General features: G+C 47.1%; 2 protein-coding genes across 2 annotated transcripts; one reads left to right on the top strand and one right to left on the bottom strand.

The window, feature by feature from the left end:
• The first annotated feature begins 794 nt into the window (after nt 1-794).
• GNPNAT1 (glucosamine-phosphate N-acetyltransferase 1) lies at nt 795-7,631 on the top strand. Its single transcript, XM_084288234.1, has 6 exons — nt 795-864; nt 2,861-3,048; nt 3,722-3,784; nt 4,441-4,568; nt 5,035-5,096; nt 6,132-7,631. The coding sequence occupies exons 2-6, from the start codon at nt 2,877-2,879 to the stop codon at nt 6,277-6,279; spliced, it is 573 nt and encodes a 190-aa protein (XP_084144360.1). The 5' UTR covers nt 795-864; nt 2,861-2,876; the 3' UTR covers nt 6,280-7,631.
• Nucleotides 7,632-10,359: 2,728 nt separating this feature from the next.
• STYX (serine/threonine/tyrosine interacting protein) lies at nt 10,360-26,697 on the bottom strand. The gene is made up of 11 exons (XM_084287554.1): nt 26,443-26,697; nt 17,858-17,890; nt 16,987-17,040; nt 15,810-15,907; nt 15,053-15,113; nt 13,712-13,748; nt 13,124-13,163; nt 12,973-13,023; nt 12,287-12,359; nt 11,237-11,330; nt 10,360-10,856 (listed from the first exon to the last, which is right to left on the bottom strand). Exons 1-11 carry the CDS (start codon nt 26,497-26,499, stop codon nt 10,783-10,785), a joined length of 672 nt encoding a protein of 223 aa, XP_084143680.1. The 5' UTR covers nt 26,500-26,697; the 3' UTR covers nt 10,360-10,782.
• Between the last annotated feature and the right edge of the window lie 360 nt (nt 26,698-27,057).

Consider the following 27,057-nt stretch of genomic DNA (forward strand, 5'->3'; position numbering starts at 1 on the left):
TTTTTGGTGTGTGTCATCCTCATCCGGTCACTGGGGCCGGAGAAGTAAAAGCTAAATAGTGTTGATTGTTTCCTCAGCAACCGAGTGATTCATTCTGAGGGTAAAATATCAGGGGGAGAAGAAACGTGGAAAATGAAAATCATGTCTTGGGAGCACGCTGTGTAATTATTTTGCTCAGCAAAACCTCCCGCCCCATGCTACACACACGCCTTGACCTCAGCTATTTATAAGGCAGCATCTTGAGTTGATCTCTCTTCTGACGTTTTCTTTATTGGAAGGGAACGGAAAAAAAATCACTCATTTATGCCCTCTCCGCACTTTGAAAGCTCAGTAAGCAGCGGGCAGCAGGTGTTGCTCGAGGGAAATAACGGAGCCTCCTCCAAAATCAAACCCCTAGAGCTAAAAAAAAATAAATTACCCATTCATGACACACTTCCAAACCCTGCCAGGCGAGCAGAGACCCCCCAAAAACCCAAAATAGCCCCAAAGCCCCCCTAACCCAGCCCCTTCCCCTCACAGCCGCCCCCATCCCCTCAGCGACTTCCCCCCCCCCCCCTCCCCTCCCCTCCCCTCCCCTCCCCTCCCCTCCCCTCAGCGCCGCCGCCATTTTGCCCGCCCCCCCCCCAGAGGCGGGAGCGCTGCGCGGGGGGCGGGGCCTCGCCCGCTGAGGGGGTGGGCGTGGCCAGGAGCCGAGCCGAGCGGCGCGGTGATTCGTCAGCCGGAGGGCGGGGAGGGCGGGGAAAAGGCCGGAGCCGGGCGGCGATTGGCTGCGCGGCGCCGCGCGTGCGCGCCGGGCCCCGCCCCGCTGCCACGTCCGTGAGGCGCTAAGCCGGCGGTTGGCGCCGGGGCCGCGTGCGCGGGGCGGTGAGTGAGGGGCGGCCTGAGGGGGGTGGGGGGGCTCTGAGGGGGCTTTGAGGGTCCTGAGGGGGCTTTGAAGGGGTTTTGGGGGGCCTGAGGGAGCTGGGGGGGGGGGTTGGGGGTGCTGGGGTGGGGAATGGGGGGGATCTGAGGGGGTTTGGGGATCCTGAGGGGGCCCTGAGGGGATCCTGAGGGGGCCCTGAGGGGGCCCTGAGGGGATCCTGAGGGGGCCCTGAGGGGGCCCTGAGGGGGCCCTGAGGGGGCCCTGAGGGGATCCTGAGGGGGCCCTGAGGGGATCCTGAGGGGGCCCTGAGGGGGCCCTGAGGGGATCCTGAGGGGGCCCTGAGGGTCTCTGACAGGACCACAACAGCAGCCCAGAGGTCCCCCTGCCGGCCCCGTTGGGCTCCCAGCCCCACAGAGCCTTCCCCTCAGCGCCCCGGCCTGCCTGCCATCGTCTAGGAGCGTAATGTGGGGTGCGAGGGGCTGCTTCAGCACCCTAAGTGCGTGGTTTTGTCCCGGAGGTGTGTGTTAGGTGAGGTGGGAGTGTGGTCGGTGTGTGTCAGGAGGAGGCGCGAAGCTGAGGTGTTTTTGTTGATTTGTTTTCATTGAGGGACTCTTTCGGTTGGTTCTCTGAAGCCGCCTTCAGTCTCGGGGCTTCCATGCTGCGGTTGTGCCGAGTTGGCTGTGCTGTGGCTTATTGTGAGAGGTAGTCATCGTTAACAGCAAAAAAAAGTGTATTTAATTTGAGCCACATGAAAGCATGTGACTACTGAATGTTTTATGGTGCAAAAAAGTGAACCTGAAGATTTGTCAGGAGAGCTACGAAGCTGGGGAAGGGCATGGGACACAAGTCCTGTGAGGAGCGGCTGAGGAAAATGGGGGGGTTTGGGCTGGGGAAGGGGAGGCTCAGGGAGGCCTCATTGCAACTGCCTGAATGGAAGGGGTGGGGAGCTGGGGGTCGGTCTCTTCTCACAGGTAACCAGTGACAGGACCAGAGGGAATGGCCTCAAGTTGTGCCAGGGGAGGTTCAGGTTGGAAATGAGGAGACATTTCTGCTCAGAAAGAGCAGGCAGGCGTTGGGACGGGTTGCCCAGGAGGTGGTGGAGTCCCCGTCCCTGGGGGTGTTCAAGGAGAGGTTGGACGTGGTGCTTGGGGACAGGGTTTGGTGGTGACAGTGGTGGTAGGGGGTGGTTGGAGCAGGTGATCCTGGAGGGCTTTTCCAAACCTTAGTGATTCTATCAAGTTCCCGTATGTTCTCTTTGTACCAGGAACCTTACCGGGTATTCCTGTTACAAAGAAATGATTTGCTTTATGATCAATAAAATGTCCCTGTGCTTCCTTGTATCCCAAATTCTAACTCGTACAACTCCCAGCTCCCTCGTTAATCGTTAACAGGTCTCAGCACCATCCTGGCAGTTCTGTGCTTCACCTGCTAAGGGCAGTGAGGCACTATGCTTTACAGCTGAGATAGCATTCGATTCAGTAAATAGACAGAGCAAACAAGGCTGCACAAGAAATGTTCCATGGGCTGTACACGTGTGTGCAGGCTGTCGGATCATCCGTGTTCCCACAGGTGTGGTGCGGTGGCTCTTGGCTGAGGCACTGCGTATTTGTGGGGTGGGTTGGAAGCAGTGCTCATCCTGCCAGCAGGAAGAATACGGAGAGCTGTAGAGGATAAATATCCAGGTTAATCTCTTATCTTTCCTTTTCTTCTTTACGAGGAAGAACCTTCCTGGCTGAGCACGAACGGGCTGTTTGTGTTGACTTTAGCTAACGTGCTCTTTGTGTAACCTGGTGTCCTGGTTCGGTGAAGGTCAAATACCTCCAGTTGCAGATAAGTGCATGGCAGTTTGGGTTCTGTTCACTTTTCTTTACCTCCCCTGAGGATCCCACTACACAATCCGCAGAAATTGCGTGGTCAGGGATTAAAACAATCAGGATTGTTAAAAAACAAACAGGAATTAAAGCAGAATGGTCTTTACCCGCGTGCTTCCTGTTTCAGAACACCTCTCGCAGCCATGATGCCTGTTGCAACCGTGATGCCTGATGACACGCCGATGTTTGACCCCAGTATTCTTCACGAGCTTGACTGGAGCGAGAACACCACGACGTTTTCTCCTGCTATTTCTCCACTGGAGCCAGGAGATGGCCTAGTAATGAGACCGCTGTGCACGGCTGATGTAAATCGAGGTAGAATCCTGTTTCCTGACCATCACAGACAAGAGCTGGGTGCTGCACTAGATAATATGTATTCTCCATTCTCTCTCAGTAGATCAGCAATACCTGTTTTACATGATTTGGGTTGTTTATTTTTATCGGTAAGGAGTTAGAGTGCTTGGCACCATGGATAGCTGCTGTGTTGGTGACCCCCAAAACTGGTTTTACTGTTCTTAAAAACAATTGTAAAATTCAAGTTCAGTCTTTCAGAATAATCCGCAGCTTTAGAGGGGGGAGTAGAACTGTTCATGTTATTCCCTTCAGTATAAAAGTAACGTGAACCAGCATACTGCTCGTAGCGTGTGAAGACTTCTTCACACCTGTAACTTAGGAGAAGGAGGTTGTTCTGAACAGGCAGCTAAATATTGCCTGATTTCAGCCTTATCCTTTCCTTGCTTAAATGCCTGCATCTTTTTATTCTGCACTCAAGCTGCGGTTGGCTGCTGTTGCATTAGCTGATCCCGAATTGTGTATGATGTGTTCAATTTTAAGCTTACAGTCTGTGATATGCGGAGTGCAGGCCTGTACATACAGCTGAATTAGATGATGCTGTAGAGATGGTAACAAACAGCCCTGTCAGGTGGTTCTGTGCTATTTGTGTGTTCCTGTTCCTCATGAGTCTTTATTTTTTCCCCTTTTAAAACAGGCTTTTTCAAGGTTCTGGGTCAGCTGACTGAAACAGGAGTTGTGAGCCCAGAGCAGTTTATCAGTGAGTATATCATTATTTCTTGGCGTTTCCACCGAGCTTGCTGGGAACCAGAAGATGCTGACAGCAAATCCACCTGGCTGTGAGGTTTCTGACTGCCTCGTGCCAGAGTGATTTATTAGCTCAGGTCCCCTGAGGCAGATTTTGGCACCCAGCTTTGGATTCAGCTGCAGCTATCCCAAAGGGCTCCTTGGCTGGGATATGCTTAGGTTGTGTCCTTGCTTTGGAGACTGAGCTTTAGCTTCCTGGCAGAAGGGAATGCCTGGTGAGGGCTTGTTTGGGATGAATTATTTCAAGCACCAGTAGCGAAGCGGAGGCTTGCCTCTGAAGCTCAGAACATCGCTGAGCTGTGTTTCACTAGTCTGAGGTGTAAGAAAACTTCCAGGAGGGACTGCTGCCTTCGTCCTAGTGCCCATCTGCTGAGCTGCTGGGGAAGGAAGGCCCTCTTAGCAGCTGGGGAAATGGCATTTACTCGACACCTGCTTTTTCCTGGTTCTGTCTCTGGGTTGGTCCACCTGGGCCTTTCAGGTTCTGATGTTTTGGGCACGTCTCCCCTGTGATTCTGGATTCTGCCATGATCTGCATGCAGAATCTGATCCAATTTATAGGCTTCACAGCAATTCAATCCAAGGCTAACGGTGACTGTTCTGCTCCCACAGAAACCTTTGAGCACATGAAGAGATCGGGAGATTACTACGTTACTGTCGTAGAAGATACGAATCTCGGGCAGATTGTTGCTACAGCAACGCTGGTTATAGAACATAAGTTCACTCACTCCTGTGCAAAGGTACGCTCTCTTTCTGCAGCTGTAGTGAGGAAAAAGATGCTGTCCCCAGAATACGTGTACGTTATTTTTATGGTGTTACTTGAAGTACCTTCTGCTGAGTCAGTGATAAAGGCATTTTAAAAACACCATCCTTGGGTGCTCAGCTAAGTAGTAAAAGGAAGATTTGGCTTTTTGTAAGGAAAAAGAGCAATTTGTCTGTCCCGCTCTCCCTCCCAGTGAGCTCTTCAGCAAGTCAGAGTGGGTTCTGATGGAGCAGGTGGCTGAGGATCTTGCTGCTGGGGAGTCCCAGCTGGAGGGGTACAAATCCCTCAGCAGGGGAGAGGCTGTGGTGGGACCTCTACACCTGCAGGCGCTGTGAATGCCTTGAAGGGAGGGATTGTATCCAACCAGACAGCAGAAATGCAAGCACAGAGCAGGGAAACGACACACCAGTGTTCTCAACTAACACATCTCTGCGTTTTCACAGAGAGGAAGGATAGAAGACGTAGTAGTAAGCGGGGAGTGCAGAGGAAAGCAGCTTGGGAAGCTGTAAGTATTTTATCCTTTTATTTTTATCTTTGCAATTCAACACCAGGCAGGGCCACAAGCCCCATCCACTTGGTTTCTGTCCCCCCACCTTAACACTGATCAGTGCCAGCAAACAAGTTAACTGCAGTGGTGAGGAGTTGTCTGTGCAGGAACCTTCTCTGGGAAGAGCAAAGTTTGCAGCTGCAGTCAGTGTGGCAGCACGGAAGGTGGCTGTTGTTTGAAGTTAGCCCATCCCTCTCTGGGTGGTGGGGATAATGCGTAGTTATTGCTCTCAGGATGCCATCTGCCTGTCCTTTGCCCTCTCCAGAGAGTACAGCACTCAATTAAACTGCAACAGAATCACTCACCAGACCTCAGAGCAGGATTTTAGTTCCGCAAGTTAGTGGGGCAGATTCTTCCCAGCCAGAAACCTCACAAGATTTTAGCCAAAAGTTATCACAAGCTGGCAGAGTGCAAGCTGTAACTTAAAATTGTCTGGTAGACTCTGGTATGTCATTCTTTTTTCTTGGGGTAGCAACCATCCTGTGTACTGAAGGAGAACGCAGAGTCTGTGAAATTTGTGTTGGTGTGAGGCTGGGGAAGGGCAGCAGGGTGGTTAGGAGGCTTTTGCAAGGGACTTTGGAACTTTCTTCACTGAAAGGGTTGTGGAGTCTTGGAACCAGCTGCACAGGAAGTGTTGAGTCACCATCCCTGGAGGTCTTCAAAAAAAAAAAAAAAACGTGTAGGTGTAGAGCTTAGGGACATGGTGTGGTGGTGAACCAGGCAGTGCTGGGTTCAAGGCTGGACCGGGTGATCTTAGAAGCCTTTTCCAACCTGAATGAGTTGATAGCTGAAATGGAGTGCTAGTTTCTACAGAAGATGATGTAGGATCAAAGATCAAATGCACTAGAAATACTTGAATTGGTCTTTATTGTGCTAAACTTCCTCCCCCAGCACTTGTTTTTAAAAGTGATTGATAACTTTATCAAATTTCATGTTGATTGATCCTGTGTTCAGGGCCATTTCACTTAACTGCTGTTTCTCTGTCTCTTTCAGATTAACGTCCACTCTTACACTACTAAGTAAGAGACTGAACTGTTACAAAATCACGCTCGAGTGTCTGCCAAAAAATGTGGCTTTCTACAAGAAGTTTGGCTACTCGGTATCTGAAGAAAACTACATGTTTCAACGGTTCTTTAATTAAGAACTTCTAGTGATTATTTTTTTTTTTGTAAAGACTGTTGGTGGAGGAGCTTGTGCTACAAACCGTTCTAATAATGGAAAATTTATATAGTTTATTGCTGCAAATATAATGATCCCTATAAATACTGAACATCAAATGTGTAAATCTTGCAAAAAAAAAAAAAAAAAAGCAACTTACAATTTAGGAGGGTTCTCTGGGTTAGCTCTTAGAACTAATTTTTACTACTGTTCAGTGTAAGTGAAGCTCTTTTGTTCTAGCTGAGTTACAAAGGACTCTCGTTAAAGGGATGGTTTTTAACCAAAGGTATATATTTTTATCTCAAATTTTTTCTTGCCTCGTATTTTTCTAAAGGTTTGCGCTTCTTTTCTTGGTAGCCAAAGTGCAGCTCGTGGGGTCGTGCTCCTGGCTGTGCTTCACTGAAGAATGATGTAGCTTGGGCAGGGAGGCTTCTCGTACGCAGAGGTGGTGACACAGGATGGGAATTTGTTCCTTTTGTGAAACCTCACTTAAGTGCTGGTGACGTTAGAGTACCTAAAGTTTTATAGGCACTATTTTCTGAATTTGTTACCATTAGTGCAGGTTAGGGGCTCTGATAAAGCCGATGGTGAGTTTAGATAGTTTTTAATGCAGGGGCCCTGCACTTTAGCTGATAACTTGATTTGTTTTCAGGATAATTATGTTTTTTGACAGACAAACCCATGGTTTGTGACAGGGCGAAGGAAACTGGAATGCCTGACAGAATGCACCCCACTCTTAGCGGGGCTTCTGCTAGCGCTCAGTGGGAATGTTAATGCCTGCCTCTACGAAGGCAGAAATGTGTTCAGCTTCACCAAATCCACCTGACCACCGCGCTGTACTTGAACTCCGTAGGGCTGCTTCGGCCGTGGTTTTGCTGGTGACCACTTCTACCTACAGCAGTGTGACCTGGCACGGAAACCCCAGGCCCTGGTCCCGAGGGGTTGCTGCTGCTTCGTAGAGCGTCCCCCTTGCTGTAAGATTGGAGAAACGATTTTAGCACTTTTGCCCCCGGTGGCAAGCAAATAACGTACAAAGCCCCGACTTCAACAGTAGCGTTTTGTGCAAAGGGAGTGACAAATCCCACGTCCGTGAATAGGGCATTATAAACACAGGAGGGTTCTGCAGAACAGCCGGGCTTGTTTGTGAGCGGGCAGGCCTTACAAAACGTTCTTTCGTTGTGCTGTGGAGAGCTCCTTTAAGCCGTGGTGCGGGGTTCTATTTAATGTTCCTGATGGTACTCCACTCAATATAGTGTTTCCTTGATAATGTCTGTTTTATTTATTATTTTTTAAAAATCTTTGTTTAAGCTGAATAAATTAAGACTGCCAACTGTATCTCTTCTGTTTCTGCTTTTGCTGTTTTGCCTGAAGGTAAAAACCTCTGACGTAGAGGTTTAAAATCTCTATAAACCATAAAAATATCTGATGCACAGTTTCATCCCTGCAAGTGTGACTTCTAGGAAGCAAGTCCTGCAAGGAAGTCCTCAGCTCATCCTGGGTGAGTACCTGTCCTCAAACCAGAGGTGGGCACCTGAGCTGTGATGGCTGACAGAGGCAGCCAAAACCTCAGCTTCTTGCAGCTTTTATCAGCTTGGAATTTCCACTAATTCAAACAGGACTGGGAATTCTGCTTCTACACCACCTAACTAGCTCCAGGCCCTCATTAGGAGTTAATGAAAAGATCAGTAAGGAGCAGGTGATTGTGAGACAAATGAGCTGGGTTGAAAACTTGGTTTTGTGGCTGTGTGGCAATGCTTTCAGGTGGGAAGAACCCAGCTCATCAGCATTGCTTCAGCAGGGAAGGTTGCTCTGTTCCCTACCACAGGTGACGTCCTCAACCCTGTCAGATTCCCCCAGGGAAAGGGCAGCAGGTACAGAAGCTGCTGTCACCTCCGGAGTCACACCTCTGTAACTGCTGGGCTGGCAGGAAGCCCTCTGGAGGAAGAGTGAATGGTTTTTACATGAGGAAAGGTGAAGGGTTTTCATATGAGTGGGACTTTAATAAGCAAGAGGCCCTAAAATCATTCAGAGGGCGCGTACCCCAAGCACACCGCCACCCCTGGAGGAACAGGGAGGGCTCTGCGTGGTGCTGGCAGGTGCTGTTAGCACAAATTCAGCCTGCAGTGGTACCCTAAAGCCCCAGGGAGGGACCCTTGCTGCTGATTGCTACCGCTGGCTTAGCCTCAGGAAGCAAATTGTAATTGAAATACGTACCAGCAGTAAGCGAAACAAAACGCAAGAAATGACAGCTTTAAATAAAAGGCAGAATAATAGCACATGAGAGGAAACCTAATCTCAGGCTCCCTTAGGATCTGAGAGGCTGGTATCTGCAGGGCAGCAGGCAGACAGACCAGAATGACTCTAAACCAGACCAGGATGACTCTAAAAAGTCCTCAGCAGGGGGTAATGGGATAAAAAAAAAACAGATTGGTGGAAAGTCCTTAGTCATGGAGGCTGTTGGTTTGCGAAACTGTCTCCCCAGGGAAACACCAGGACCCCAGTGAGGTAACAGAACCAGGCTGCATGAACAAGCCTCGCTGGCAGGGAAGGGTTAGATGAATCAAGTGTTCTCCTGGCTGTGTTTCATCTCTGCTCTTTCCCAAGGGTTCCAAGAGGAGCTGAAATAGGAAGCAGTTTTAAGCAGAAGTTCTGGATCCCACCCTTGTTTCATCAGCTTGTAGCCGGCAGCAGTCAGGGAGCTGTACAAAGGAGGCAGCCCCAACCTCTGCACTACAGCCAGCTGGTAGTGCTGTGGGGTGAGGCAGCAGGGGATTTATTTCCCAACAACCCCAGAAGCATTCCTTTACAGAAGAAGTTTGTAACAGGTCTCTAGCCCTCACACAGGAAGAGCTCAGCAGGGACTGTCCCTCTGCGAGCCTTCTGGGGAGCTGCATGAGAAGGCAGAGGCTCGGTGACTAAGCCAAGATCAATAAATCACAGGCGTGGTCAACGTGCCTTGAATACACAAAGGCAGAAGTCCTCGATTAAGTAAACAGGCAGCCCTCAGCGAAAGGCAGCCTCTGAAGAGATCCTCACAGCAAGTACAAAGCAACATCACTGCTCAGATCCACGCTGGCTGCTCCTTCTGAGGGTGACAGCACATCAGCCTTCTGCGTGCAGCTCTATCAGAGTACAGGGAAGGAAGCTGGCTGCTCAGATCCCCAAATGCCTTTTGCATTGATTAAACTGTCTTGAGCCCACCTATTCGCTGTTAAAATACAGCCTAATGACAAGATTTCCCACATACACCACTTCTAACAGCTTTGCCATTTGCTCAGTCAACACGCTGCTCTAAAGGAGCCATCGTTTCTTTCATATTTTTTATGCAATTGACCAACTGGCAAATAAAGCAGAAACATAAAACTGAGACTGCACTTACATCATGAGCAGCTGTCAGAGCTACTGAGAAGGGGGAAGAGTTAAAGCTGCACAAACTCCCTTAGCAACTCCCAGTCTGAGAACTTTAAAACACTGATAAATGTGTGGCCTTAATCATCTCTTCAATTTAGAAGAGCCACGGGGAATCCTTTTGGTCTTGAAAACTGGTGCCTGAAGCAGTGACCACAGCAGTATCAATACTCACCTATTTTTTTACCTCAAATGATGCAACTCTTGTCTTATGCTGGGAAATTCTTCAATACCAGTCTGAAAATGCACTATTCTAGTAGACAACAACCACACTGGTTGTTCAGCTTCTTAAACAAGTGATTTAACAAGCAGCTGTTTAATGCTAGCTGAAAGAATTCAGTCTGTGTAAAGTGTGTAGAGTTGGTAGCTGCCTTCTGTATTTAGTAAAATAGCCATGTGCTAGGTTATCAGTACTCTGTTAAATTAACTTGCATCAAGCAAGTAGAGATTTTCAAAATAGTTTTCTCTTAAGATGGTCTCAGTGTCAGTCTCAAAATAAGTCAGTATATAATGAGATTTTACACCAAAGTAAAGAGTTAATACTGAATAGATCGCTGCTGTCGCTCAGTTGCCAATAGCAGCACACAGTGTGGCTTGTAAAGCTCATTTCTATGAGCGTGACCATAACATAGTGAGAACAAAGTGAGTTTTAGCAAATTTTTTCTTTACTAAAGTCTCTTGTTATAAATTACACAAATAACTTTATAAACAAATCCCCCCCCAGCTTGCATTTTGTTTAAAGTAATAACTTTATATCATACAAATAAAGAAATTTCAAGTATGAAAAGTGCATTATTGCAATAATACCTCTTTGCAAGTCCAAAAATCTTGGTTTAGAATAAAACTGTAAAGTGTAAAAAAGGAGTAAAACAATCAGTGCCATCTATTCATTCAAGAAGTCCAACATCTTAAAAATGATGCTTAGTGTGTTGCAGAGGCAGATTTGCATCTGAAAGCAACATGTAATTGAAAAGAAGCTATGTGTGTGTTCATCGGTTTGCATTATTAATTTTTTCCCCTAGTTTTCTTCACCTTTCTTGGCAGGAATTCACAATACAAACAGTGCTGTCCTCAGGTATCATCCGTTCTGTGCTGCTGCCACTTGCATGGTACCAAGTTCTTCGTCCTCTTCGTGCATTCGCTTTAAACTTCCTACAAAAAAGGAAAAAAAAAAAAAAGAGGATAAATATCAGCTGTAATAATACCCATCTGTGAGCAGGGCTACAGGACAGCTGTTACTGTTTTCTTTGAGGAAGTCAACCCTTAAAAGGGGTCAACATTCAGTTTCTGGGACAGGCAGTTGCTTATAGCACTCTTCTTCCCTTGCTTTTCTCCACAACAAAGAGAAATTTCCTAGAACCCACTATTTTGGGGCTCCCTTTGCATCTCCCCCATACTTCATTCTTCTGTTTGAACAGAGCTTGCACATCAGCTGCAGCCACCTCCTTCCCAAAAGTCTGAGATTTACTGCCCCAAATGTCACCTACAACCCCAGGCTAAGCAGGTGAGATCACACAGAAGAGGTTTCTGACCTGTAGTACCAGGTGGAACAGAGAGGGATCTCTCCAGCTGCAGTGGTGACATCATCTGGATGGTTAATTTTGCTAGATAGATGGCTTCATATTCCTGGGGAAAAAGTGATACATATTGCTATTTATTTTTATATAATGCTTTGTAAGGAGGAGAAGGACTAACTCAGAGTTCAGGACACATCAGAGGGTATTTTACAGCAAGGCAGAGATTTTAAAGGAGTGTTGTTTTGACACGAACAACAAAAACCACTAGGAAGGCAGAGCAAAAGAAAACCCACAGGGTGACAAGAAATGGCTTTAAGAAAGAGAGAACTGTCATCAGAAAAAAATCCCTGAGAATGTTTAGAGAACTTCTTGTTCCCAGCAGGCAATTCAGACAGCAGAAGCAAGCCAAACTGAGAATATAGCGACTTCAGAGATTTGTTACAAGGACAAACCACACAAGGACTTCAAGTTGTGTTCCGCTGACCCATCACGCCTGTTACTACACAGCAACTCCTCACTAGGGATTACTTAAAAACACACACACTCAGGAGACATTTAGTCATCTCGCTGCCAGGCACTTGAGTAACAGGGAGAGTGCAAATCTATTTCACCACACTATCCTGATGTTTGCTGACCACGCACCCAACAGGCTCCTGGAATATGATAAAGCAATTTCGTGGCATTTAAGGTTTGCTGTTTCATACCCGTGAACTTCATCGTCTATGAATGCAAGCGTCAAGAAGCATCACGGATGTGTGCTAAAATATCCACTTCACACTTTCCTTAGCCACCAACTAAGCTGTTTCAGAGCCTCTTGATCACTACACAACACTGAATTTTCTTTTTTTCTTCCATTCCTGGGTTTGCTTTGTCTGAAGCTTATGCCTAATGAATTAGGATACCCACTCATCTTCCTCCCAGGCTCTGCTCTAACTTCTGACATTTACTTGAAGCGTATCTTTACAGCAAATGCTAAAGCTAAATAGAAACAATGGCTCTGGAACAAGATGATTCATCAAATGGGTTTTGAGCTACGACCAGTAAAACCAAAGAACAAAACATCACCTGAAGTTGATGGACAAATCCAGCATTAGGATTAATACAGAATCTTCTTTCTTGAACGTAAGTAAATGCATCCCTTAACAAGAGAAGGAGAGAGAAAATTCTTCAGTGGAAAATAGACCGTGACAAAGCCATCTGTGATTTCATGAGCATTTCTTCAGGTTATCAGTTCTTAGAAAATATGCAGCCTTCTCAGAATCGGTTTGTGTAACTGAAATTGTCTGGGCAAAACAGGAGGCAGTAGTTGCAGCATGCTCTTTGCCCACCCCCACCTCCAGTCTTCTGCTTGCTGGCCTGCTTTCAACATGCTGCTTAAAACAGCCTCTTGGGGCCTCTCCTATAAAGTCTAACAGTGAGGCATCAATCTGTGTAGGCTGGCATCCTGTTCCCATTCACAGCAGGTACCTGCTTCTTCACGAAACGCTGAAAACAAACCTGCAGTGGGAAGAAATGGAATAACCTGCCTCACCTGAAGTCTTAACTCAGTCTCAGTGGGTGACAACTGGCTGATGTGACAGTACAGGACTGCTCACCTTCCCTCCAAAGTTATTATTCATTTACACTGCTTGAATTAAAACAGCAATACCTACAGATATATCAGACTTACCTCCAGGTAAGCACTCTTAGTGCCTTTTGAGAGGAATCATTAACTACATGACCGTGCAGTACTGTCCATACTCTGTTCTTACCTGTACTTCACTCCAAATGTTTCCATTATGTATGCAATAACTAAGGCAGCACTGAAATAAAAGACAAAAATAAAAATCAGTAGAATATATTCCAATATATTCTAAAAAAAATATTAAAAAAAAATTATAAGCAGGATGGGTAGTCTCCTACCTTCTAGAAATCCCTGCGTTTCCATGGACAAGAACTTTTCCTGAGGAGAACAAAAACCAAAACCACACTGGTATTAACTGAGGAAAATCCTGTGACACGTAGTTTTTCCTTGCTATGAACAACTACACAGCAGCAAGGTACATCCTAAGAACAACATGTGTGTTTTAATTCACTCTAGATTGCTAACTAGACTCTGTCCATTACTGCCCCAGGGATACAGAAGCACAATCTTTTGCTCCTCTGGGGATTTTGAGTAACAGGATCTCCATTCCAGGACTGCAACGCAGATTTTAAGGCCCTACATTAGGGAAGAGACAAAACTCATTCCCACACAAACACACTTGCATTTAAAGTGACACAAAAAAAAAACAAACAATACATTAAGAAGTTTGTTTTCCATTTGGAGGCAAGAGAAAAAAAAAAAACACTTTACTCTGAATTTGTACAATTCAGCTCAAGTTGAACACAATTAGCCTCCCAAATTCAAGAAAACCTCATACTTAAGAGCACGCTATACACACCACCAAGCTAGCTATAAAGCTTTAACAGCAATGCAGTAAATGAAGGGAAAAGCGAATCTGATTTTACCTCCACTTTGTAAACTTCCATCGATAAATTCTTTAGTCTAAAAAGAAAAAAAAAATTACAAGACTGAAACATTCAGATTATTCTAAGTGTTACTACTACTTACATTTAAGTATTATAGAACTTTTTATCAGTCTTTCTACAAAGCAACAACTCACTCTGTACAGATTTCAAAGCATCTGGCTGAAGTGATGTCTATTTTTTTTTTGTACTTTTTACTATCCATAAAATGGTCAGTGAAACTTAATGTGAAGCCAGGTGCAAAAATGCTTAAAGATCCATTGTGTGTGCTGTTTACGTTCATTTTGTGTCACGTTATGCCATTATAATAAAAAAGTGGCTTCCAGACATCTTGGTTAACAGTTTGAGGGCAGGAAAAAAACACAGGCATCAACAGAAATGGGGCGTAGATCACACTACTGATGCCCGTGTCTTCTGAAAAGTTATCCAATGACATTTTCAGTAAAAAAAAAGCTGGTCTCATCAGTCTACAAGTGGAGACATGATCTAGAAAGGTCTGTGAAATACTACCAGGTTTAGATGAAAAGCAAGAGCTAGATAATTTATTGTGGGGAAAGCTCCAATCAGACTCTTAAAAATATGCCAATAGAAATATTAAGATGTCAGTAACTGGGATTTGCAAAGGATGCTTTAGTCAAATGGCATCGTGCTTTAGAAAAGCTGCAAGCTATCAGTTAATTTGCCACCTTCTGCAAAAACGTGACCACCTCTGCTATATGAAGTGAAGCCAGAAAAGCTTTTTTTTTCCCCTTTGAGTGGGGGAAGGAAGAAAATGCTTTTGCTCTGTAGCAAACCAACCTCAAATAGAGATACAAAAATCACAGATCAAACCTTTAGTTTTGAGCTATTTCCAAATCTGACTATGTCATGTGTACTGTTTAGTTTTAAGTTACCTTTTAAGTCCTCTACATGAGCATGTTTCAAGATGCTGTAAGACTTACCCACACCAGCTAGTTTCCACGTTCTGTTTAATTTACATCTCTTGTATCAAATACTAAAATAAATTCTTGGGAGATGAAAAAAAAAAAAAAACACCTCCCTACAGGCTAAGGGTTTCCAAAATAAATATTAGCTTCTCTTCTTTTGGGACCATAATACAATAGAGCTCTTGCAATTCTGCCTCTGTTTCTATGCTTGTAAGAATGATTTAATCACCCGTACTACAGTGGCAATAAAAAGGTCACTTATGAGTTCTCAACCCTGCCACCTGCCTAGGAATGTGCCTCAGGCTGGGCTTCCCACACCTGGAACTAAGCGTGTTAGCTCACACAAATCTCACTGGAGAACTCTGTTCCCAACCCATTCACGTTCACAAATACTCACCATAGGGAAAAATCGTATTATATTCTCAACTGGATTATCTGCAATATCCAGGACTAAATACCTGCAATGAGAACAGTTGCTATGAGTACACAGTAACGCTTACAGCTGACTCAGCCCTGCGACAACACTCCAACCTGCAGAAGGAAGCCAACACTACCCACGTGGCTTTACTCTCTGGTCCAAACTCCAGAACTACTCCGAGCAAGCAGCCTTCTGGGCTGTCCTTACAAGGAAGCAAGTGAGGAACCTTCTCCAACATCCCCAGACAAAAATCACCCCTGGGGGCAGAAGAAATTCATAAATGCTGGGCTACCAGCAACACAGCTGTGTCTGAAAGCAGCACACTGGGTACTCACATCCTCACCATCAGTACGTGAGTACGGGCCAGCATTCTTTTCTGGGGCTCCCTGTGCAGCTTTTTCAGAGGTAGCCATTTTCTGATCAAGTTGCCTCAAGTGTTTTATCGACAGCAAAGACTACACAGAACTAACAACCTCATAACTTAAGACAGTTACTGGACACTAACAGATACTTTTCATTTGTGGATTTGCTTATGTCTGGAGTTTAGCGTGATGAAGAAACTCTAAAGCCTGGATTTAAGAGTCTTTGAAAAATATGATAAGGTGTATAAATAGTTTTGACAACGTAAAAATAACCAGAAAGAACACACAAAAAGAAATATCTCATTACTACAGAGTGAGGTGTTAAAGAGTAAGTCTTAATTGTTATACTTCTGCACATTATGCTCATTTCTCACCTAAATAGCTGTTGGAAGTTTGGTTTAATAAAGTTTGCTTCAATGTTTTGCCGTATGCATATTACATGGGTGATTCCATGTTTCTGAAGTATAGGTAGCTGCAGAAAAAAGAAAAACAGATTTTTAAGAACTGAACCCATCTATTACACAGTCATTAAAAGGAAAGCTAGACATAAATATGCAATGAGTTACATCAAGTACTTGAGGAAAATCAGAGCTGGCTTTCTAATATTCACAGCATAGCGTGAAAAATTCTCTTTCAAAAAGGCAAAAACACAACCATTAGGATTTGTAAGAAAAAAAGCATTCCAATGATGAAAGGAAGAGGCAAGAAAGGCATTCAAAGACTCGTTTGATTTTGCACACCTTCCATTTCTCCTGAAATTGCACATCTGCATAGGCTATAGCAATTTTCAGCTAGCATTGCTTCTTGCAGGAGCCAGACCATGGAAGGTAAGAGCAGTTAGGCCACAGTGCAAGCTGGCAGATAACAAGGTTTGTTTTTGCTTCTACAATCAAGTCAAGCACTGCTACGTACTTCATTTTTACTGCGTAAGTTTCCAATTCTGATCTGTGTTGCAACACTTCAGTAAAGGAAACCGATTGCCTGATCAGCAATGTGCAAGTCTGATTTTTTTTTAAATGATTTCTTAAGAAAAAAATATTTTAAAGCTTAATTATAAAACTCACACACACAAACGTTCTTCACAATTAATTAACATGTAAGTCACTTCAAACCTAGAGTTTGCTCTGGTTTGCAGGGCATAGGTAAAGCCAGTCAGCAGAAATTAAGAGTTTGCACGTGTGCGTACGCATGCATGCACAACTTCAAGCCATGTGAAAAATCAATCAGGACTCTTTTTCACTTTTTTTCAAGATTAAGGAAAATGCAGTCTGTGCAAAGTGTCAACTGCCCCAGCACACGGCTGCAGCGTTCAGGTTCTCTCTGGAAAGAGGGAGGCATCGCTGCCAGCCCCTGCTTATCCTCCAGGTTTAAGAAACCACCCCATAAAAGCAGGATACCTTACTTCTGCCCAGCAGGAAAGATGTCAGAGAACATAATGTTGCAACCAAATTTATACCTGTGTGGATACACACGTGCAACTTGACCACATTGCCACAGTAACAAAGCAGCACAGCAAAGTTTCCTTATGAGACACTCTTCTGAAAATCATACCTTGCTTTTCATAGCCGAAGAATATGGGCCTAAAAATAACCCAGGTAGAATTTCCTAGGGGGACAGAAAACAGACAGTTAATACCAACCCAAAATTATCTGAAATCACACATTGCATTCGACCCCACAGGAACAAATAATTCACACGTTATCAAGTGCTGTTTCAAACAGGCCGAGGGAACAAAATCAGTTTGGCAAAATAAAAGCAGCACGACCTTTGTGCAGGAGATCTTGTTCTGGCACTGGAATTACGTCTGTTGTTTAGACTAAGCTCCAGGTTGGCTGATACCTCTTACCCAGCCCAAGCTGGGTAATTTTTTTTTTTTTAAAAAAAAGCTAATTTTAAGCAGTTATCTCCTCCCCAATAAAGACATGAAGGTCTCGTACAAAGATTTGGCTGACACGGCAGGAAACTTTTAATTGTCCAGAAGTCCCACATGAGAACAGCTACACCCAACGGGATTTAAGTTAAAAAGCAGAGCTCCAATATTTTTAGTGACCAGCTCCTAAAAACATTCATTTGGGGGGGATTCTGAAGGAGATTTTTTCTTTTCCTGTACTTGCACAACGGAGACCCAAGCCCACCTTGATGCTAAACCAGCAGCCCTCTTCCCCCTGCCACTAAACCCCTTGCTACCTGTAGTCCCTCATGGAACAACTGGAATCACATTAATCCAGGGGTGTCAGAGATATTAAACCTCTGTCCTTCCTCCACTGAAGCAGCACATCTCCCCCACAGTGCTCCCTGATGCTTTACCCTAAGGACCAGCTGATACCAGCTTTTTTTGTATGGCTTTCTTTTTTTTTTTTTTTCCCCCCTTTAGAAGGCACCGTGGGTTTTGACTCAAAGGGAAAATTAAAGTATGTCATACCTGCATCTCTCTCCTCATGGGATAGGTCCAATCCTTCAAAATAAAAGGAAAATAATTATATGAGCACACAGGAGGGAAAACAAATCCAGGCAGAGACCTATCCATGCACGTTACAGAAAAGAATGAAGTCTGTTTTCTGCAGCGTGTACGAGCTACCTGCTACCTCTCCAGGCAGACTCCAGTGACACTCGAGGACAAGGCACATCACTCTTCTGAGAGCAAACGTGCAGAAAAACTCAAGCACCCGACGTCATCAGCGAGGAAGCCTGTGCAGGAGAGCCGGCGTGGCGTATATCCACAGCTCGGCTTTCTGCTTTGAAATGGCTCTAGAGAGGAGAGGAAGAAGGAGGGGGGAAGAAAAAAGGGAAAAGCTTCGGGACATTGTGTATGAGGCACAGAGGGAAGAGTCCTTTGGTTGTTACATTCCCACAGCCCTGAACAAACAGGCACAAGGAAGCAGGCACAGCAGGAGCTCCCTTAAAACGCAGAGCATCTATCTCACTGCCTATACTCACAATGACTTAGCCTTGAATATTCAGGATTTGGCTTTAACAACCCTAGGAAGTCGTGTTCTGCATCGCCACAGCAAGCCATAAAGAAACAGATTTCCACATTTCCCCACGCGAGGCTGTTACACCAGGAAGGATCCTCGCACAGCACCCACGGATGCCGGCATTGGGCTGCACGAAGGTGATGCCCAACGCCTCCTGCAGGATCCCTGGTCTCCTCGGAGCTACCACAAAGTTCAGCTCCAAGTATCCCACCTCTGCAACAAGGTCTTGAGGGCATCGAGTAAGATCCAAGCCCTCAACCCACAGCTTTGCCCACCTCAGCACCCACAACCACAGCGCCGATTTCACAGTCAGCCCCTTTTCAGAAGGATACGCAAGAAAAATCCAGTGCTTCCCCCAGCCACACACACACACACACACGGGGAGGCTTTGCTAGCTCTTGGTAGGGAATTAGAAAGGATTTTAGTATCAGGAAAGTTATCCTGGAAGCCACTTGGATTGAATCTAGGGCAGCGTTTCTGAGAAAGCAAACAAACATGAAGCCACTCAAAACAATTCCCTGAATACTACGGAAAATGGTAGTACAAACAGGGACACAACACCACGCTGAAACGGTCTCTGGTACAGACAGAGGGCCAGCTAAGCTGCTCTTGTGTGTTCCAGCTGTAATAATAAAAGCTCCTGATAGCAGAACGTAGAAATCCTGTAACAAAGGAATGATATTTAAGGAACTGTCTCCTTTGAAGGTTGACCCAAGCATGTTTTAGCATAATCCCACTGCCTCACTGCATATCCAAAAGCATAATTTATTCACTAATATGCAAGGAAGTCCCAGTTTTGTCCAAGTATGAAAACAACATCATGAGGAATAACTTCTGAAGAGCTTAAGTTATGCTCCAGGAGCCCACAAGTGCCAAAGTGGGTTTACTACTCTATTTATGCACTTGGGGAATTCAGAAGTCTTAGTCTGGAGCGTAATGAAAACACAAATTCGTCACTACTTTGGTCAAGGGGCCTTAATGTGTTAAAAATACTCCTCTCAAATGCATCTGAAGCAGGAAATTGGGTTAGTCACAAAAGCTGTAAGCTGTGCACAATAAGTAGGCAAGAATTTAGCGGTACGTAGTCCAAAGGAAAACAAAACCCAAAGGGCAACAGATGCCACAGATGTTCCCAACACAAAAACACGGCGCTGTTAGCTCCAGACATCAGCCACCAGCGTTTCCCAAAGAGCCCAAAAGGTACAGCTCGCAAGGATTTTAGTCTGCAAAACAAATATCTGAAAGATGGCATCCGAGATTTAAGTGTTTTCCTTCTGCAACGACACAAACTAAGAGCGATTCTGCTGATTGCCTGACAGCCCTTACAGGCTTTTAAAATTAACAACGCAAGATTATTCAAATGGCATGCAAAAGGCCCTGAAAGATCTATCAGCGTAGCCTGAACACGAGCAGAGGTCTCATTTTAAGGAGTTCATTTATTAACCGTGCTCTCCACGCTGCAGCATCCCGAAGGCAAACAACAGCTGGAAGTTTCTCTTTATCAGACTGAAGGGATCTTTGATGCTTGGGAGACAAAATGGAAAGAGGGAATGAAAATAAGATAACACGAAGCTTTCCACAGGAGCCACTCACCTCTGATGGGTCTGCCCAAGCTAGGCTGTGAGGGACAGGTTGAAGAGATGCCTCTCGTGTTTTTTTGGGGTGCTCACAGCACTCACCTGCTCGTGTGTTCAGGCAAATGAAAGGGTGGGGGCTACTGTGGCACTTCGTACTGCCTCCACATGAAGTGATGAGCAAGAGAAAGAGGAACGAAGCACGTTTCGAAGCCCTCCCTTCCCCACCTACAGCCAACCCCTAGCTGGAATAAATTCAAGATATGAACAAACGGGCAAGATTTTGCCTATGCTGCAGACAGGTTCCCAGTAGCCACCATCTAAACTGCACCACCAAGAGTTACTTTGCCAAGAGTTGTGTTATTGATGTGTTTTGCCATAGCTGTACCTGTTCTTTAGGAGACCATTTTCATGGAAGAAAACGTTGACATGGCACTGATGTGTTCAATGCATGTATGTGTGTGGATTTTTTCCTGCAAGAGCGACCTAGGATTTCAATAACATGAATTTTCAAGTTAATTTAGCAGCCTTGACGTTGAGCCTTGTCCATAATCAATACCTGCAAGGGAACTGTGTGGTTTTAAACACAGCTCCACAACTCACCCCATAGAAGTGAAGGAGGCAGTGAAGTGGATACCCAGCGTGGTATCACTTAGCAGCTTCCTAACCCGTTAGAAGACCCCCCAGTTTTCACATACAACACATATTTAAAAACTTTCCTGACTGCTCTGGGAGTCTGACCCTTTTCCAATACTCAGGCAGCTCTTTTACTGTGAGCAGCATTGTGTACCTCTCTGCACAGATTCCTCATCGTAATCCATCACAGCAAGACTTAGGATTGTTTGTTCCTCACCTACATCAAGAATCTAGGGCTATCAGGATCCTCTTGCCTACATTTGTTTCCATGTCTAGTGGTATCTTCATATAGGTTATAAAACTCCAAGCGCCTCCTCCCATCCTGGTGCAACGTTCCTCCAGTTTGTGGAATTAAAGCTGAAGACAAACAATCCGGCAACAACAGCCCCACGTCCTGCTGAGCTGCTTCGGGTCCTTTATCTGCTCTGACCGAGTGATCTCTTGCCTATAATCTCGTACCGCTCTCTGCAGGAAAAGAAGATTACTGCTGAACAGAGCAGTCAGGAGATACGATCATTTTAACTGCCAACACTGCTGCTGCTCCCCCTGGCAGCCTGCAGCGTGGGTCGTGGATGGGTCCAATCCCCTGCCTCGACAGCACAAAAAGCTTCACGCTTAATTCTGTGGAAGTCTGAAGTCTCCCAAACGCTTTGCTTTTCCACCGCGTCCTTATTCCTCTCTCCAGAACACTTTACCTGAGGTCCTACACTTCAAAAGCAGAGCTTTGTCAGATGGGAAAGCCTGACTGGGTGGCAGCTGGGAAGCTGATAACACTCCAATCCTCCAGCTCTGCCTGGCTCCTGCATTCCGTTTTCTTCCAAGACCACTTCCACAGGCCAACAGCTCACCGCAGCTCTTCAAGGCTGAGGTTTGTTCTTCTTCCCCTTCCACTTCAACTCTTCCTTTCCTAGCTGGTTACCAGGAAGCCTGGAAATGCGTTCACTGAAGGCCTGCACGAAAATGAAGCTTGCCACGCTGATGGACTTTGTAAAGTGCAAAGAAGCAGAATAAACTATTACCAGAAGAAATCATGAAATGTTAAAGCAGTAATAGAACACACTCAATTGCAATGTTGCAGAAAGAAAATAGATAAAGTCCTGAAAGCATATTCGAGAAAAACACTTGAATATTACCCCAGCCTATCGTATCTATCACCATGAAGCAGGTTACTCTAAGGGACTCAAAATTAGCTAAAGCCAGAAACGAAATCAAAGGCTGTGTCTTCAGTTCTGGTCATGCTTCATGATCTCAGACACAGTTATTCTGGTTAGAAACATAAAAAAGTATATATATTTTTCCCCAGATGAAAATATAGTGCAGATATATAAATGGAGCAAATTAAACCCCCTCTTTTTGCTCAGAGAAGCCACATTCACACCACTACTGAGACAGGGGTAGCGGTGAGGATGAGCTTTGTCACTCTGCTAATGCAATGGAGCGCCCAGCTGAAGGCAAGGGAACTGCCAGCTGATGGTCACCACGCTCAGGAAGCTGACACGGTCCCAAAAATCATCTATTTCTACATGAAATCCCTGCTCCAGGTCCCCACAGGAGGGACACAAGGGTGACAAGGCCGGCTGGCAGGGTGGGCACAGCCACTTTTCGGCACGGCCAGCTGAAGGATGGGCTTTGGTGCCATGGCCAAGTGGCCCCAGGTGGCCAGGGCTGGGATGCTGTGCCCAGAGATGTTTTGGGGATGTTTGTGAGCAGGAGCTGCACCACGGGAAGCCCTTCTCGTACAGACATCAGTGCTTTTGAAGACACGAGGAAATGCAAAAGCAGGAAGGCGGGGAGAAAAAACAACCCGGACGGGAATGACAGAGCACACAGAGGAAGGAAGAAGAGCACAACAGGAAAATAAAGGTGGTGTCAGCAAAGAGGACCACGAGCCACAAAAATGACAAAACGGGAGACTAAATGGTAAGTGGAAGCATAAAATAGATGAGAAACATCCGTTTGTGTTTGTCCTATTCTGTATCTTTGGGCCAAAAGGCCTCCAGGAGCATGCTGAACACCAGTTTTGGTGCCCACAACGAGCAGCACCGGCATCTCCCAGAGCGTGGTGTCCCAGCCAAGGGGCAGGGCTGCCACGCTCTTTGGCTTTGTTGTTGCTAGTTTTTATTTATTTATTTTGAAATTTGATTTAAATGGACTCACACAGAGCCAATCCCATCAGCTCCTCTACACTCCCTGCTCTCCGTTTAAGTTTCCTCTGCTCTGTTTCGTGGGCAGGTGGGATATATATGATAACACAGGTTTCCTACTTGCTTTAAGGAGTGTGAAGACGAGGAAAATTGCTGCTTTGGTAGAAGTTGAAGACATTTGTTCCACCTTTACATGGCCTGTGCTACCCATGGTTAAAAGCAGTCGGATACAAACTTGTGTCTCAGACTAAATATAGCTGCCAAGACGTGAACGTTTCTTGAAGGAGTCATGTGCTACGAGAGCTCACTTTCACACGCAGAATAAAAAGGCGAGTTTGATTACTTCGCCAATAGGCTGATCATGCCACTACAAAAAACACAAACAGTCCTAAAAAAAATAAAAATAATCTACGTGGATCATGAATAGTAGTTTACTCAGCCTGCCCGCAAGCAAACACGCCAACGTCTTAACAAATAATTGCGCTGGCAGTCGGTGCCGTGTTCCTGCTGCATACATCTCACCCCTATCATTTTTGGGGTAAGATTTCAAGGGATAACAATAGCCACCGTACTTCTTAACTACCCCAGTCCGTATTTACCATCTTTCCAAGCGTGCGAAGGTGTCTCAGTGTTCATACAGCAGCACGCACTGCTGCCAGCCTCTTCTGAAGGGTCCCTAGCCGTAGATTTCTATGCTGGAAAAGGACCAGTATTTCTGAAATTTAAGAAAGTTTTAGAGCCCAGCTTGGAAAGCACGCCAGTTTTAGAAAAAGGCACATAAATAAATCTAAGCCTAAGTGGTTTCCATGCTATGTTCAATCGGCATTACTCATCGGGCTTTGACATATTCCCTATCAGCACCCTATAAAACAACGCACACTATTTACAGACATTCACAGCAATTACCAGAAAACCTGGGCAAGAACGAGGAGTTACAGCTTCAATACCCAAACATTAAAACTGGAACAACCCGAGTGGCATACGGATGGGTAAAAAAGGAGTTCAGCTTCTAACATGGGCTTGCCAGCACGAGACAGAAGCCGGCGGATCCCAGCCTTCGTTAGCTCACGCTGCAGACCCAGACAATTAGGCAGGCTGCAGGCAGCACGCAGGGGCCAAGAGGAAGCACTAAAAAGCAGCGCTGACACACGCTTGCACCGACGCATGGCGGGCACCTGTCTGTGCTTGACCTGCCAGGAACACATTTTTGCCACCAGGACGAGCCTTAAACACACAGCAGGTACAGGAACAGGAGTGACACCCATTGCTAGGAGAGCTCCCGACGCGCTTGGGGTCCCTCCGTTGCGGAGATGTTGTTCCTGAGATGTTATCGGGGGAGGAATGCACAGGAGGCACGCGGGGCTCTCTCCATCCAGCAGGCAAATACCGCCAGCAAGTCTCAACGCGGCACTTCACAGCCTCCAGCAGGTACTTTTAGACGGGGTCAGTCGTTCTGAAATTCAGCAGGTTTTAGTGCTAAGCATGGATTAGGGGTGTTGCAAACCATCCACAGGCCAGAACATCCATCTCTTTTATCTCTATTTATCTAGAACACCTTCTTGCTGAAGTCAATCCAGCAGCAGGCTCTTGCCACCCTCCCCAGCAGAGAGCCTTGCCCACTCTTACCCTTCCTCGTACCAGCACCACGGCGTGAAGCTGGGCGGTCAACTAGACGGGCTCACGAATTGGCTTTTTTTGTTTTAAGCCGTCACACAGTTGCTGGTGTCAGTCAGAAGGGAGCTGGCAGCCAGACCATGTTAAAACGACCAGAGTTGTATGTGCTTGTGAGCGGTCCACATCAGGATGTCCACCAGGCGTTCCCCAAATTCTCCCTCCACCGCCCCTTCTCCAACCAACACCTTATAATCAAACCCGCCACGACACCACACCACACACAACCCTCTTCCTAAAAAAAGGAGTATTAGGGGGACTCCTCATTGAAGAGCCTCCTCACAGCAAAACAGAAGGGCTGATATTCAGCTCTCCATCAATTTGGAGGCAGAATGACTTCAGTTTCCTGAGATTGCTTTCCCAAAGCATCTTCTCGAGGATCGGGCTGAGGGCCCACAGCTGCAGCCTCCTACCCTTTAAGCAAAGGGTAAAAGCGAAAAAAAAGCAAAAACTTTAAGTTAGAGGTACACGAGCTTAGACATTCTCACACCGGCTGCCACTTTTCTGCTTCCCCAAACACTGCGATAGAGTCAGACACAAATGTGAAGCACTGAGCGCGTAAGGCATATGGTTTTTAAATATAGTCCCTGAAACTCTCCACTACGGACCTGCGGCATTTGAAGTTTTAACGCTGTACTATCAAAAGAGAGATAAGAAATCAAGCAAGAAACAAACCCCACTTTGTGAAGGACTCTGTCTTACAACTCACCTTACTCAGCTAAGTGTAGCAAAACCGGCAGTGACCTCTGATTTTAAAACTATTTTAGCCAAACACTCCTTTTTTAGCTATTTGAGTTAGAAACAGGCTTGAAAAGTCACCCAGCCTAATTTACTTAACCATCTCCAGAAGCAACCTTAGCTAATGGGATTGGTTTCTCCAGAAAGAAAAGATATTTAAAAACAAACAAATTACAAGCCTGGCGGGGCCACGCGCGATTTGTGTTCAGATCCGAACACAACGATTACAACTTGCTGAAAACAACCGAGGTGATTTGTAAACACTCGCCGAGCCCTGAAGTGGAGAGGGCGTTCAATCATGGCAACAAAGGCGAGAAAAAAGAAGGCAGGTACCCGGCATGCTGAAGGTACTCTTACCACAATAAAAGCATGCAACAACGGCTCCGTTGACACAGCAATAAACCGCGTTGTGTCTTGGATAATATCCTGAAACGCGGGGCAGCCTGTGGAGCCGCGAGGAGCTCAGACACCACCAGCTCGTGGCATGGATGTGGTGACATTTTGTGCCAAGTTCTGGATGCCACCAAAGAATCACGCTCGGGGCTGCTTGTGGCACATGAAGACATGCCAACGGCACCCAGGGCAGCACGACGAAGCTGTGCCAAGCCCCGAAATCAGACACCGGCCCGGCTCAGCCTTGGTGGATATTTGCCACCTGCCTCCAGCCGCTGTCACGTCCCAGGGCAGAAATGCCTCCCAAAACGCCAAGGGGCTTGTGGAGAGCCTCGGAGCCAACTGCTTGGATGGGGACGGGCAGGAGGGGCTCGTTGGTGTGGAAGAGAGGAGGTTGTTGGGGTCTTGGGGGCAGGCAGAGGGGCGAGGGAGGATGGGGGGACAACAGAGGCTGTGAGGGGAGCGTTGTGAGGGGGCTCTGGGGGTTGTGAGGAGACACCAGGGGCTGTGAGGGGACTCTGGGGACTGTGAGGGGACCGTTGTGAAGGGACACTGGGGGTTGTGAGGGGGCTCTGGGGACCGTGAGGGGACCCCGGGGGCTGTGAGGTGTCCCCCATGAGGGGACCCCGGGCCGGGCAAGGACACGGAGCCTCCCAGCGGCGGCCCCCGAGGCCTGCGGGCAGGGCTGGGTGCAGGAACCCCTTCGAGGACCGAAGGAAAGGAGCAGGGAGAGCCGAGCCGAGCCTGCCCGGGCCAGCGGGGAGCGGCCATGAGGAGGGCGGGGAGCGGCCGCAGGGGGCTCCCCTCACCCCCCGGGGGCCTCCCCTTTTCCCTTCACCCCGCTCCGCCGGGCGGAGGCGCCCAGGCCGCCCTTACCTCGGAGTCCTCTTTGGCCTGCGGCAGCGCGGGGAAGGCCGGCTTGGCGAGCTCCATGGCCGGCCGGGCTCTCTCCGGGCGGGGCCGGGGCCGGGCGGCTATTTGGGCAGCGGGCCGGCGGGGGGAGGCTCGGCGGTGGCAGCGGGGGGCGGCGGCGCGCTCAGCCGCTCTCGCCCGGCCGCCATGCTGCTGCTGCTGCTGCTGCTGCTACCGCCTCTTCCCTCCTCCTCCTCCTCTTCTCCTCCTCTTCTTCTTCTCCGCCTCCTCCTCCTCCTTCTCCTCCTCCTCCTCCTCCTCCTCCCCGCCTCCGTCCCGCCCCGCCACAACGGCCGCCCGCTCGCCTCAGGGCTCTCCCCTCAGGGCGCTCCCCTCAGGGCTCCCCCTCACGCCCGCCGAAGTTTCCCCGTTGCCGGCCCCCGCCGCTTCCATTTTGAGGAGAAATCCCCCTCCTTTGGTGGGTTTGGGCTCGCTGGCTGGTAGAAAAGCCAAAAAGCTGGGGTACGGCTTTGTGCCAGCCCCGCCGCCCTGCCGACAACACCCCCCCCCTCAAGGCGCTGGTGGCAGCCAAGAAAATGGCAGAGCCCCACAGTGTGCCCACTTCGTCCCCAGGCACAC

Source organism: Netta rufina, assembly GCF_964035555.1.
Source record: "Netta rufina genome assembly, chromosome: 5".
NCBI lineage: Eukaryota > Metazoa > Chordata > Aves > Anseriformes > Anatidae > Netta > Netta rufina.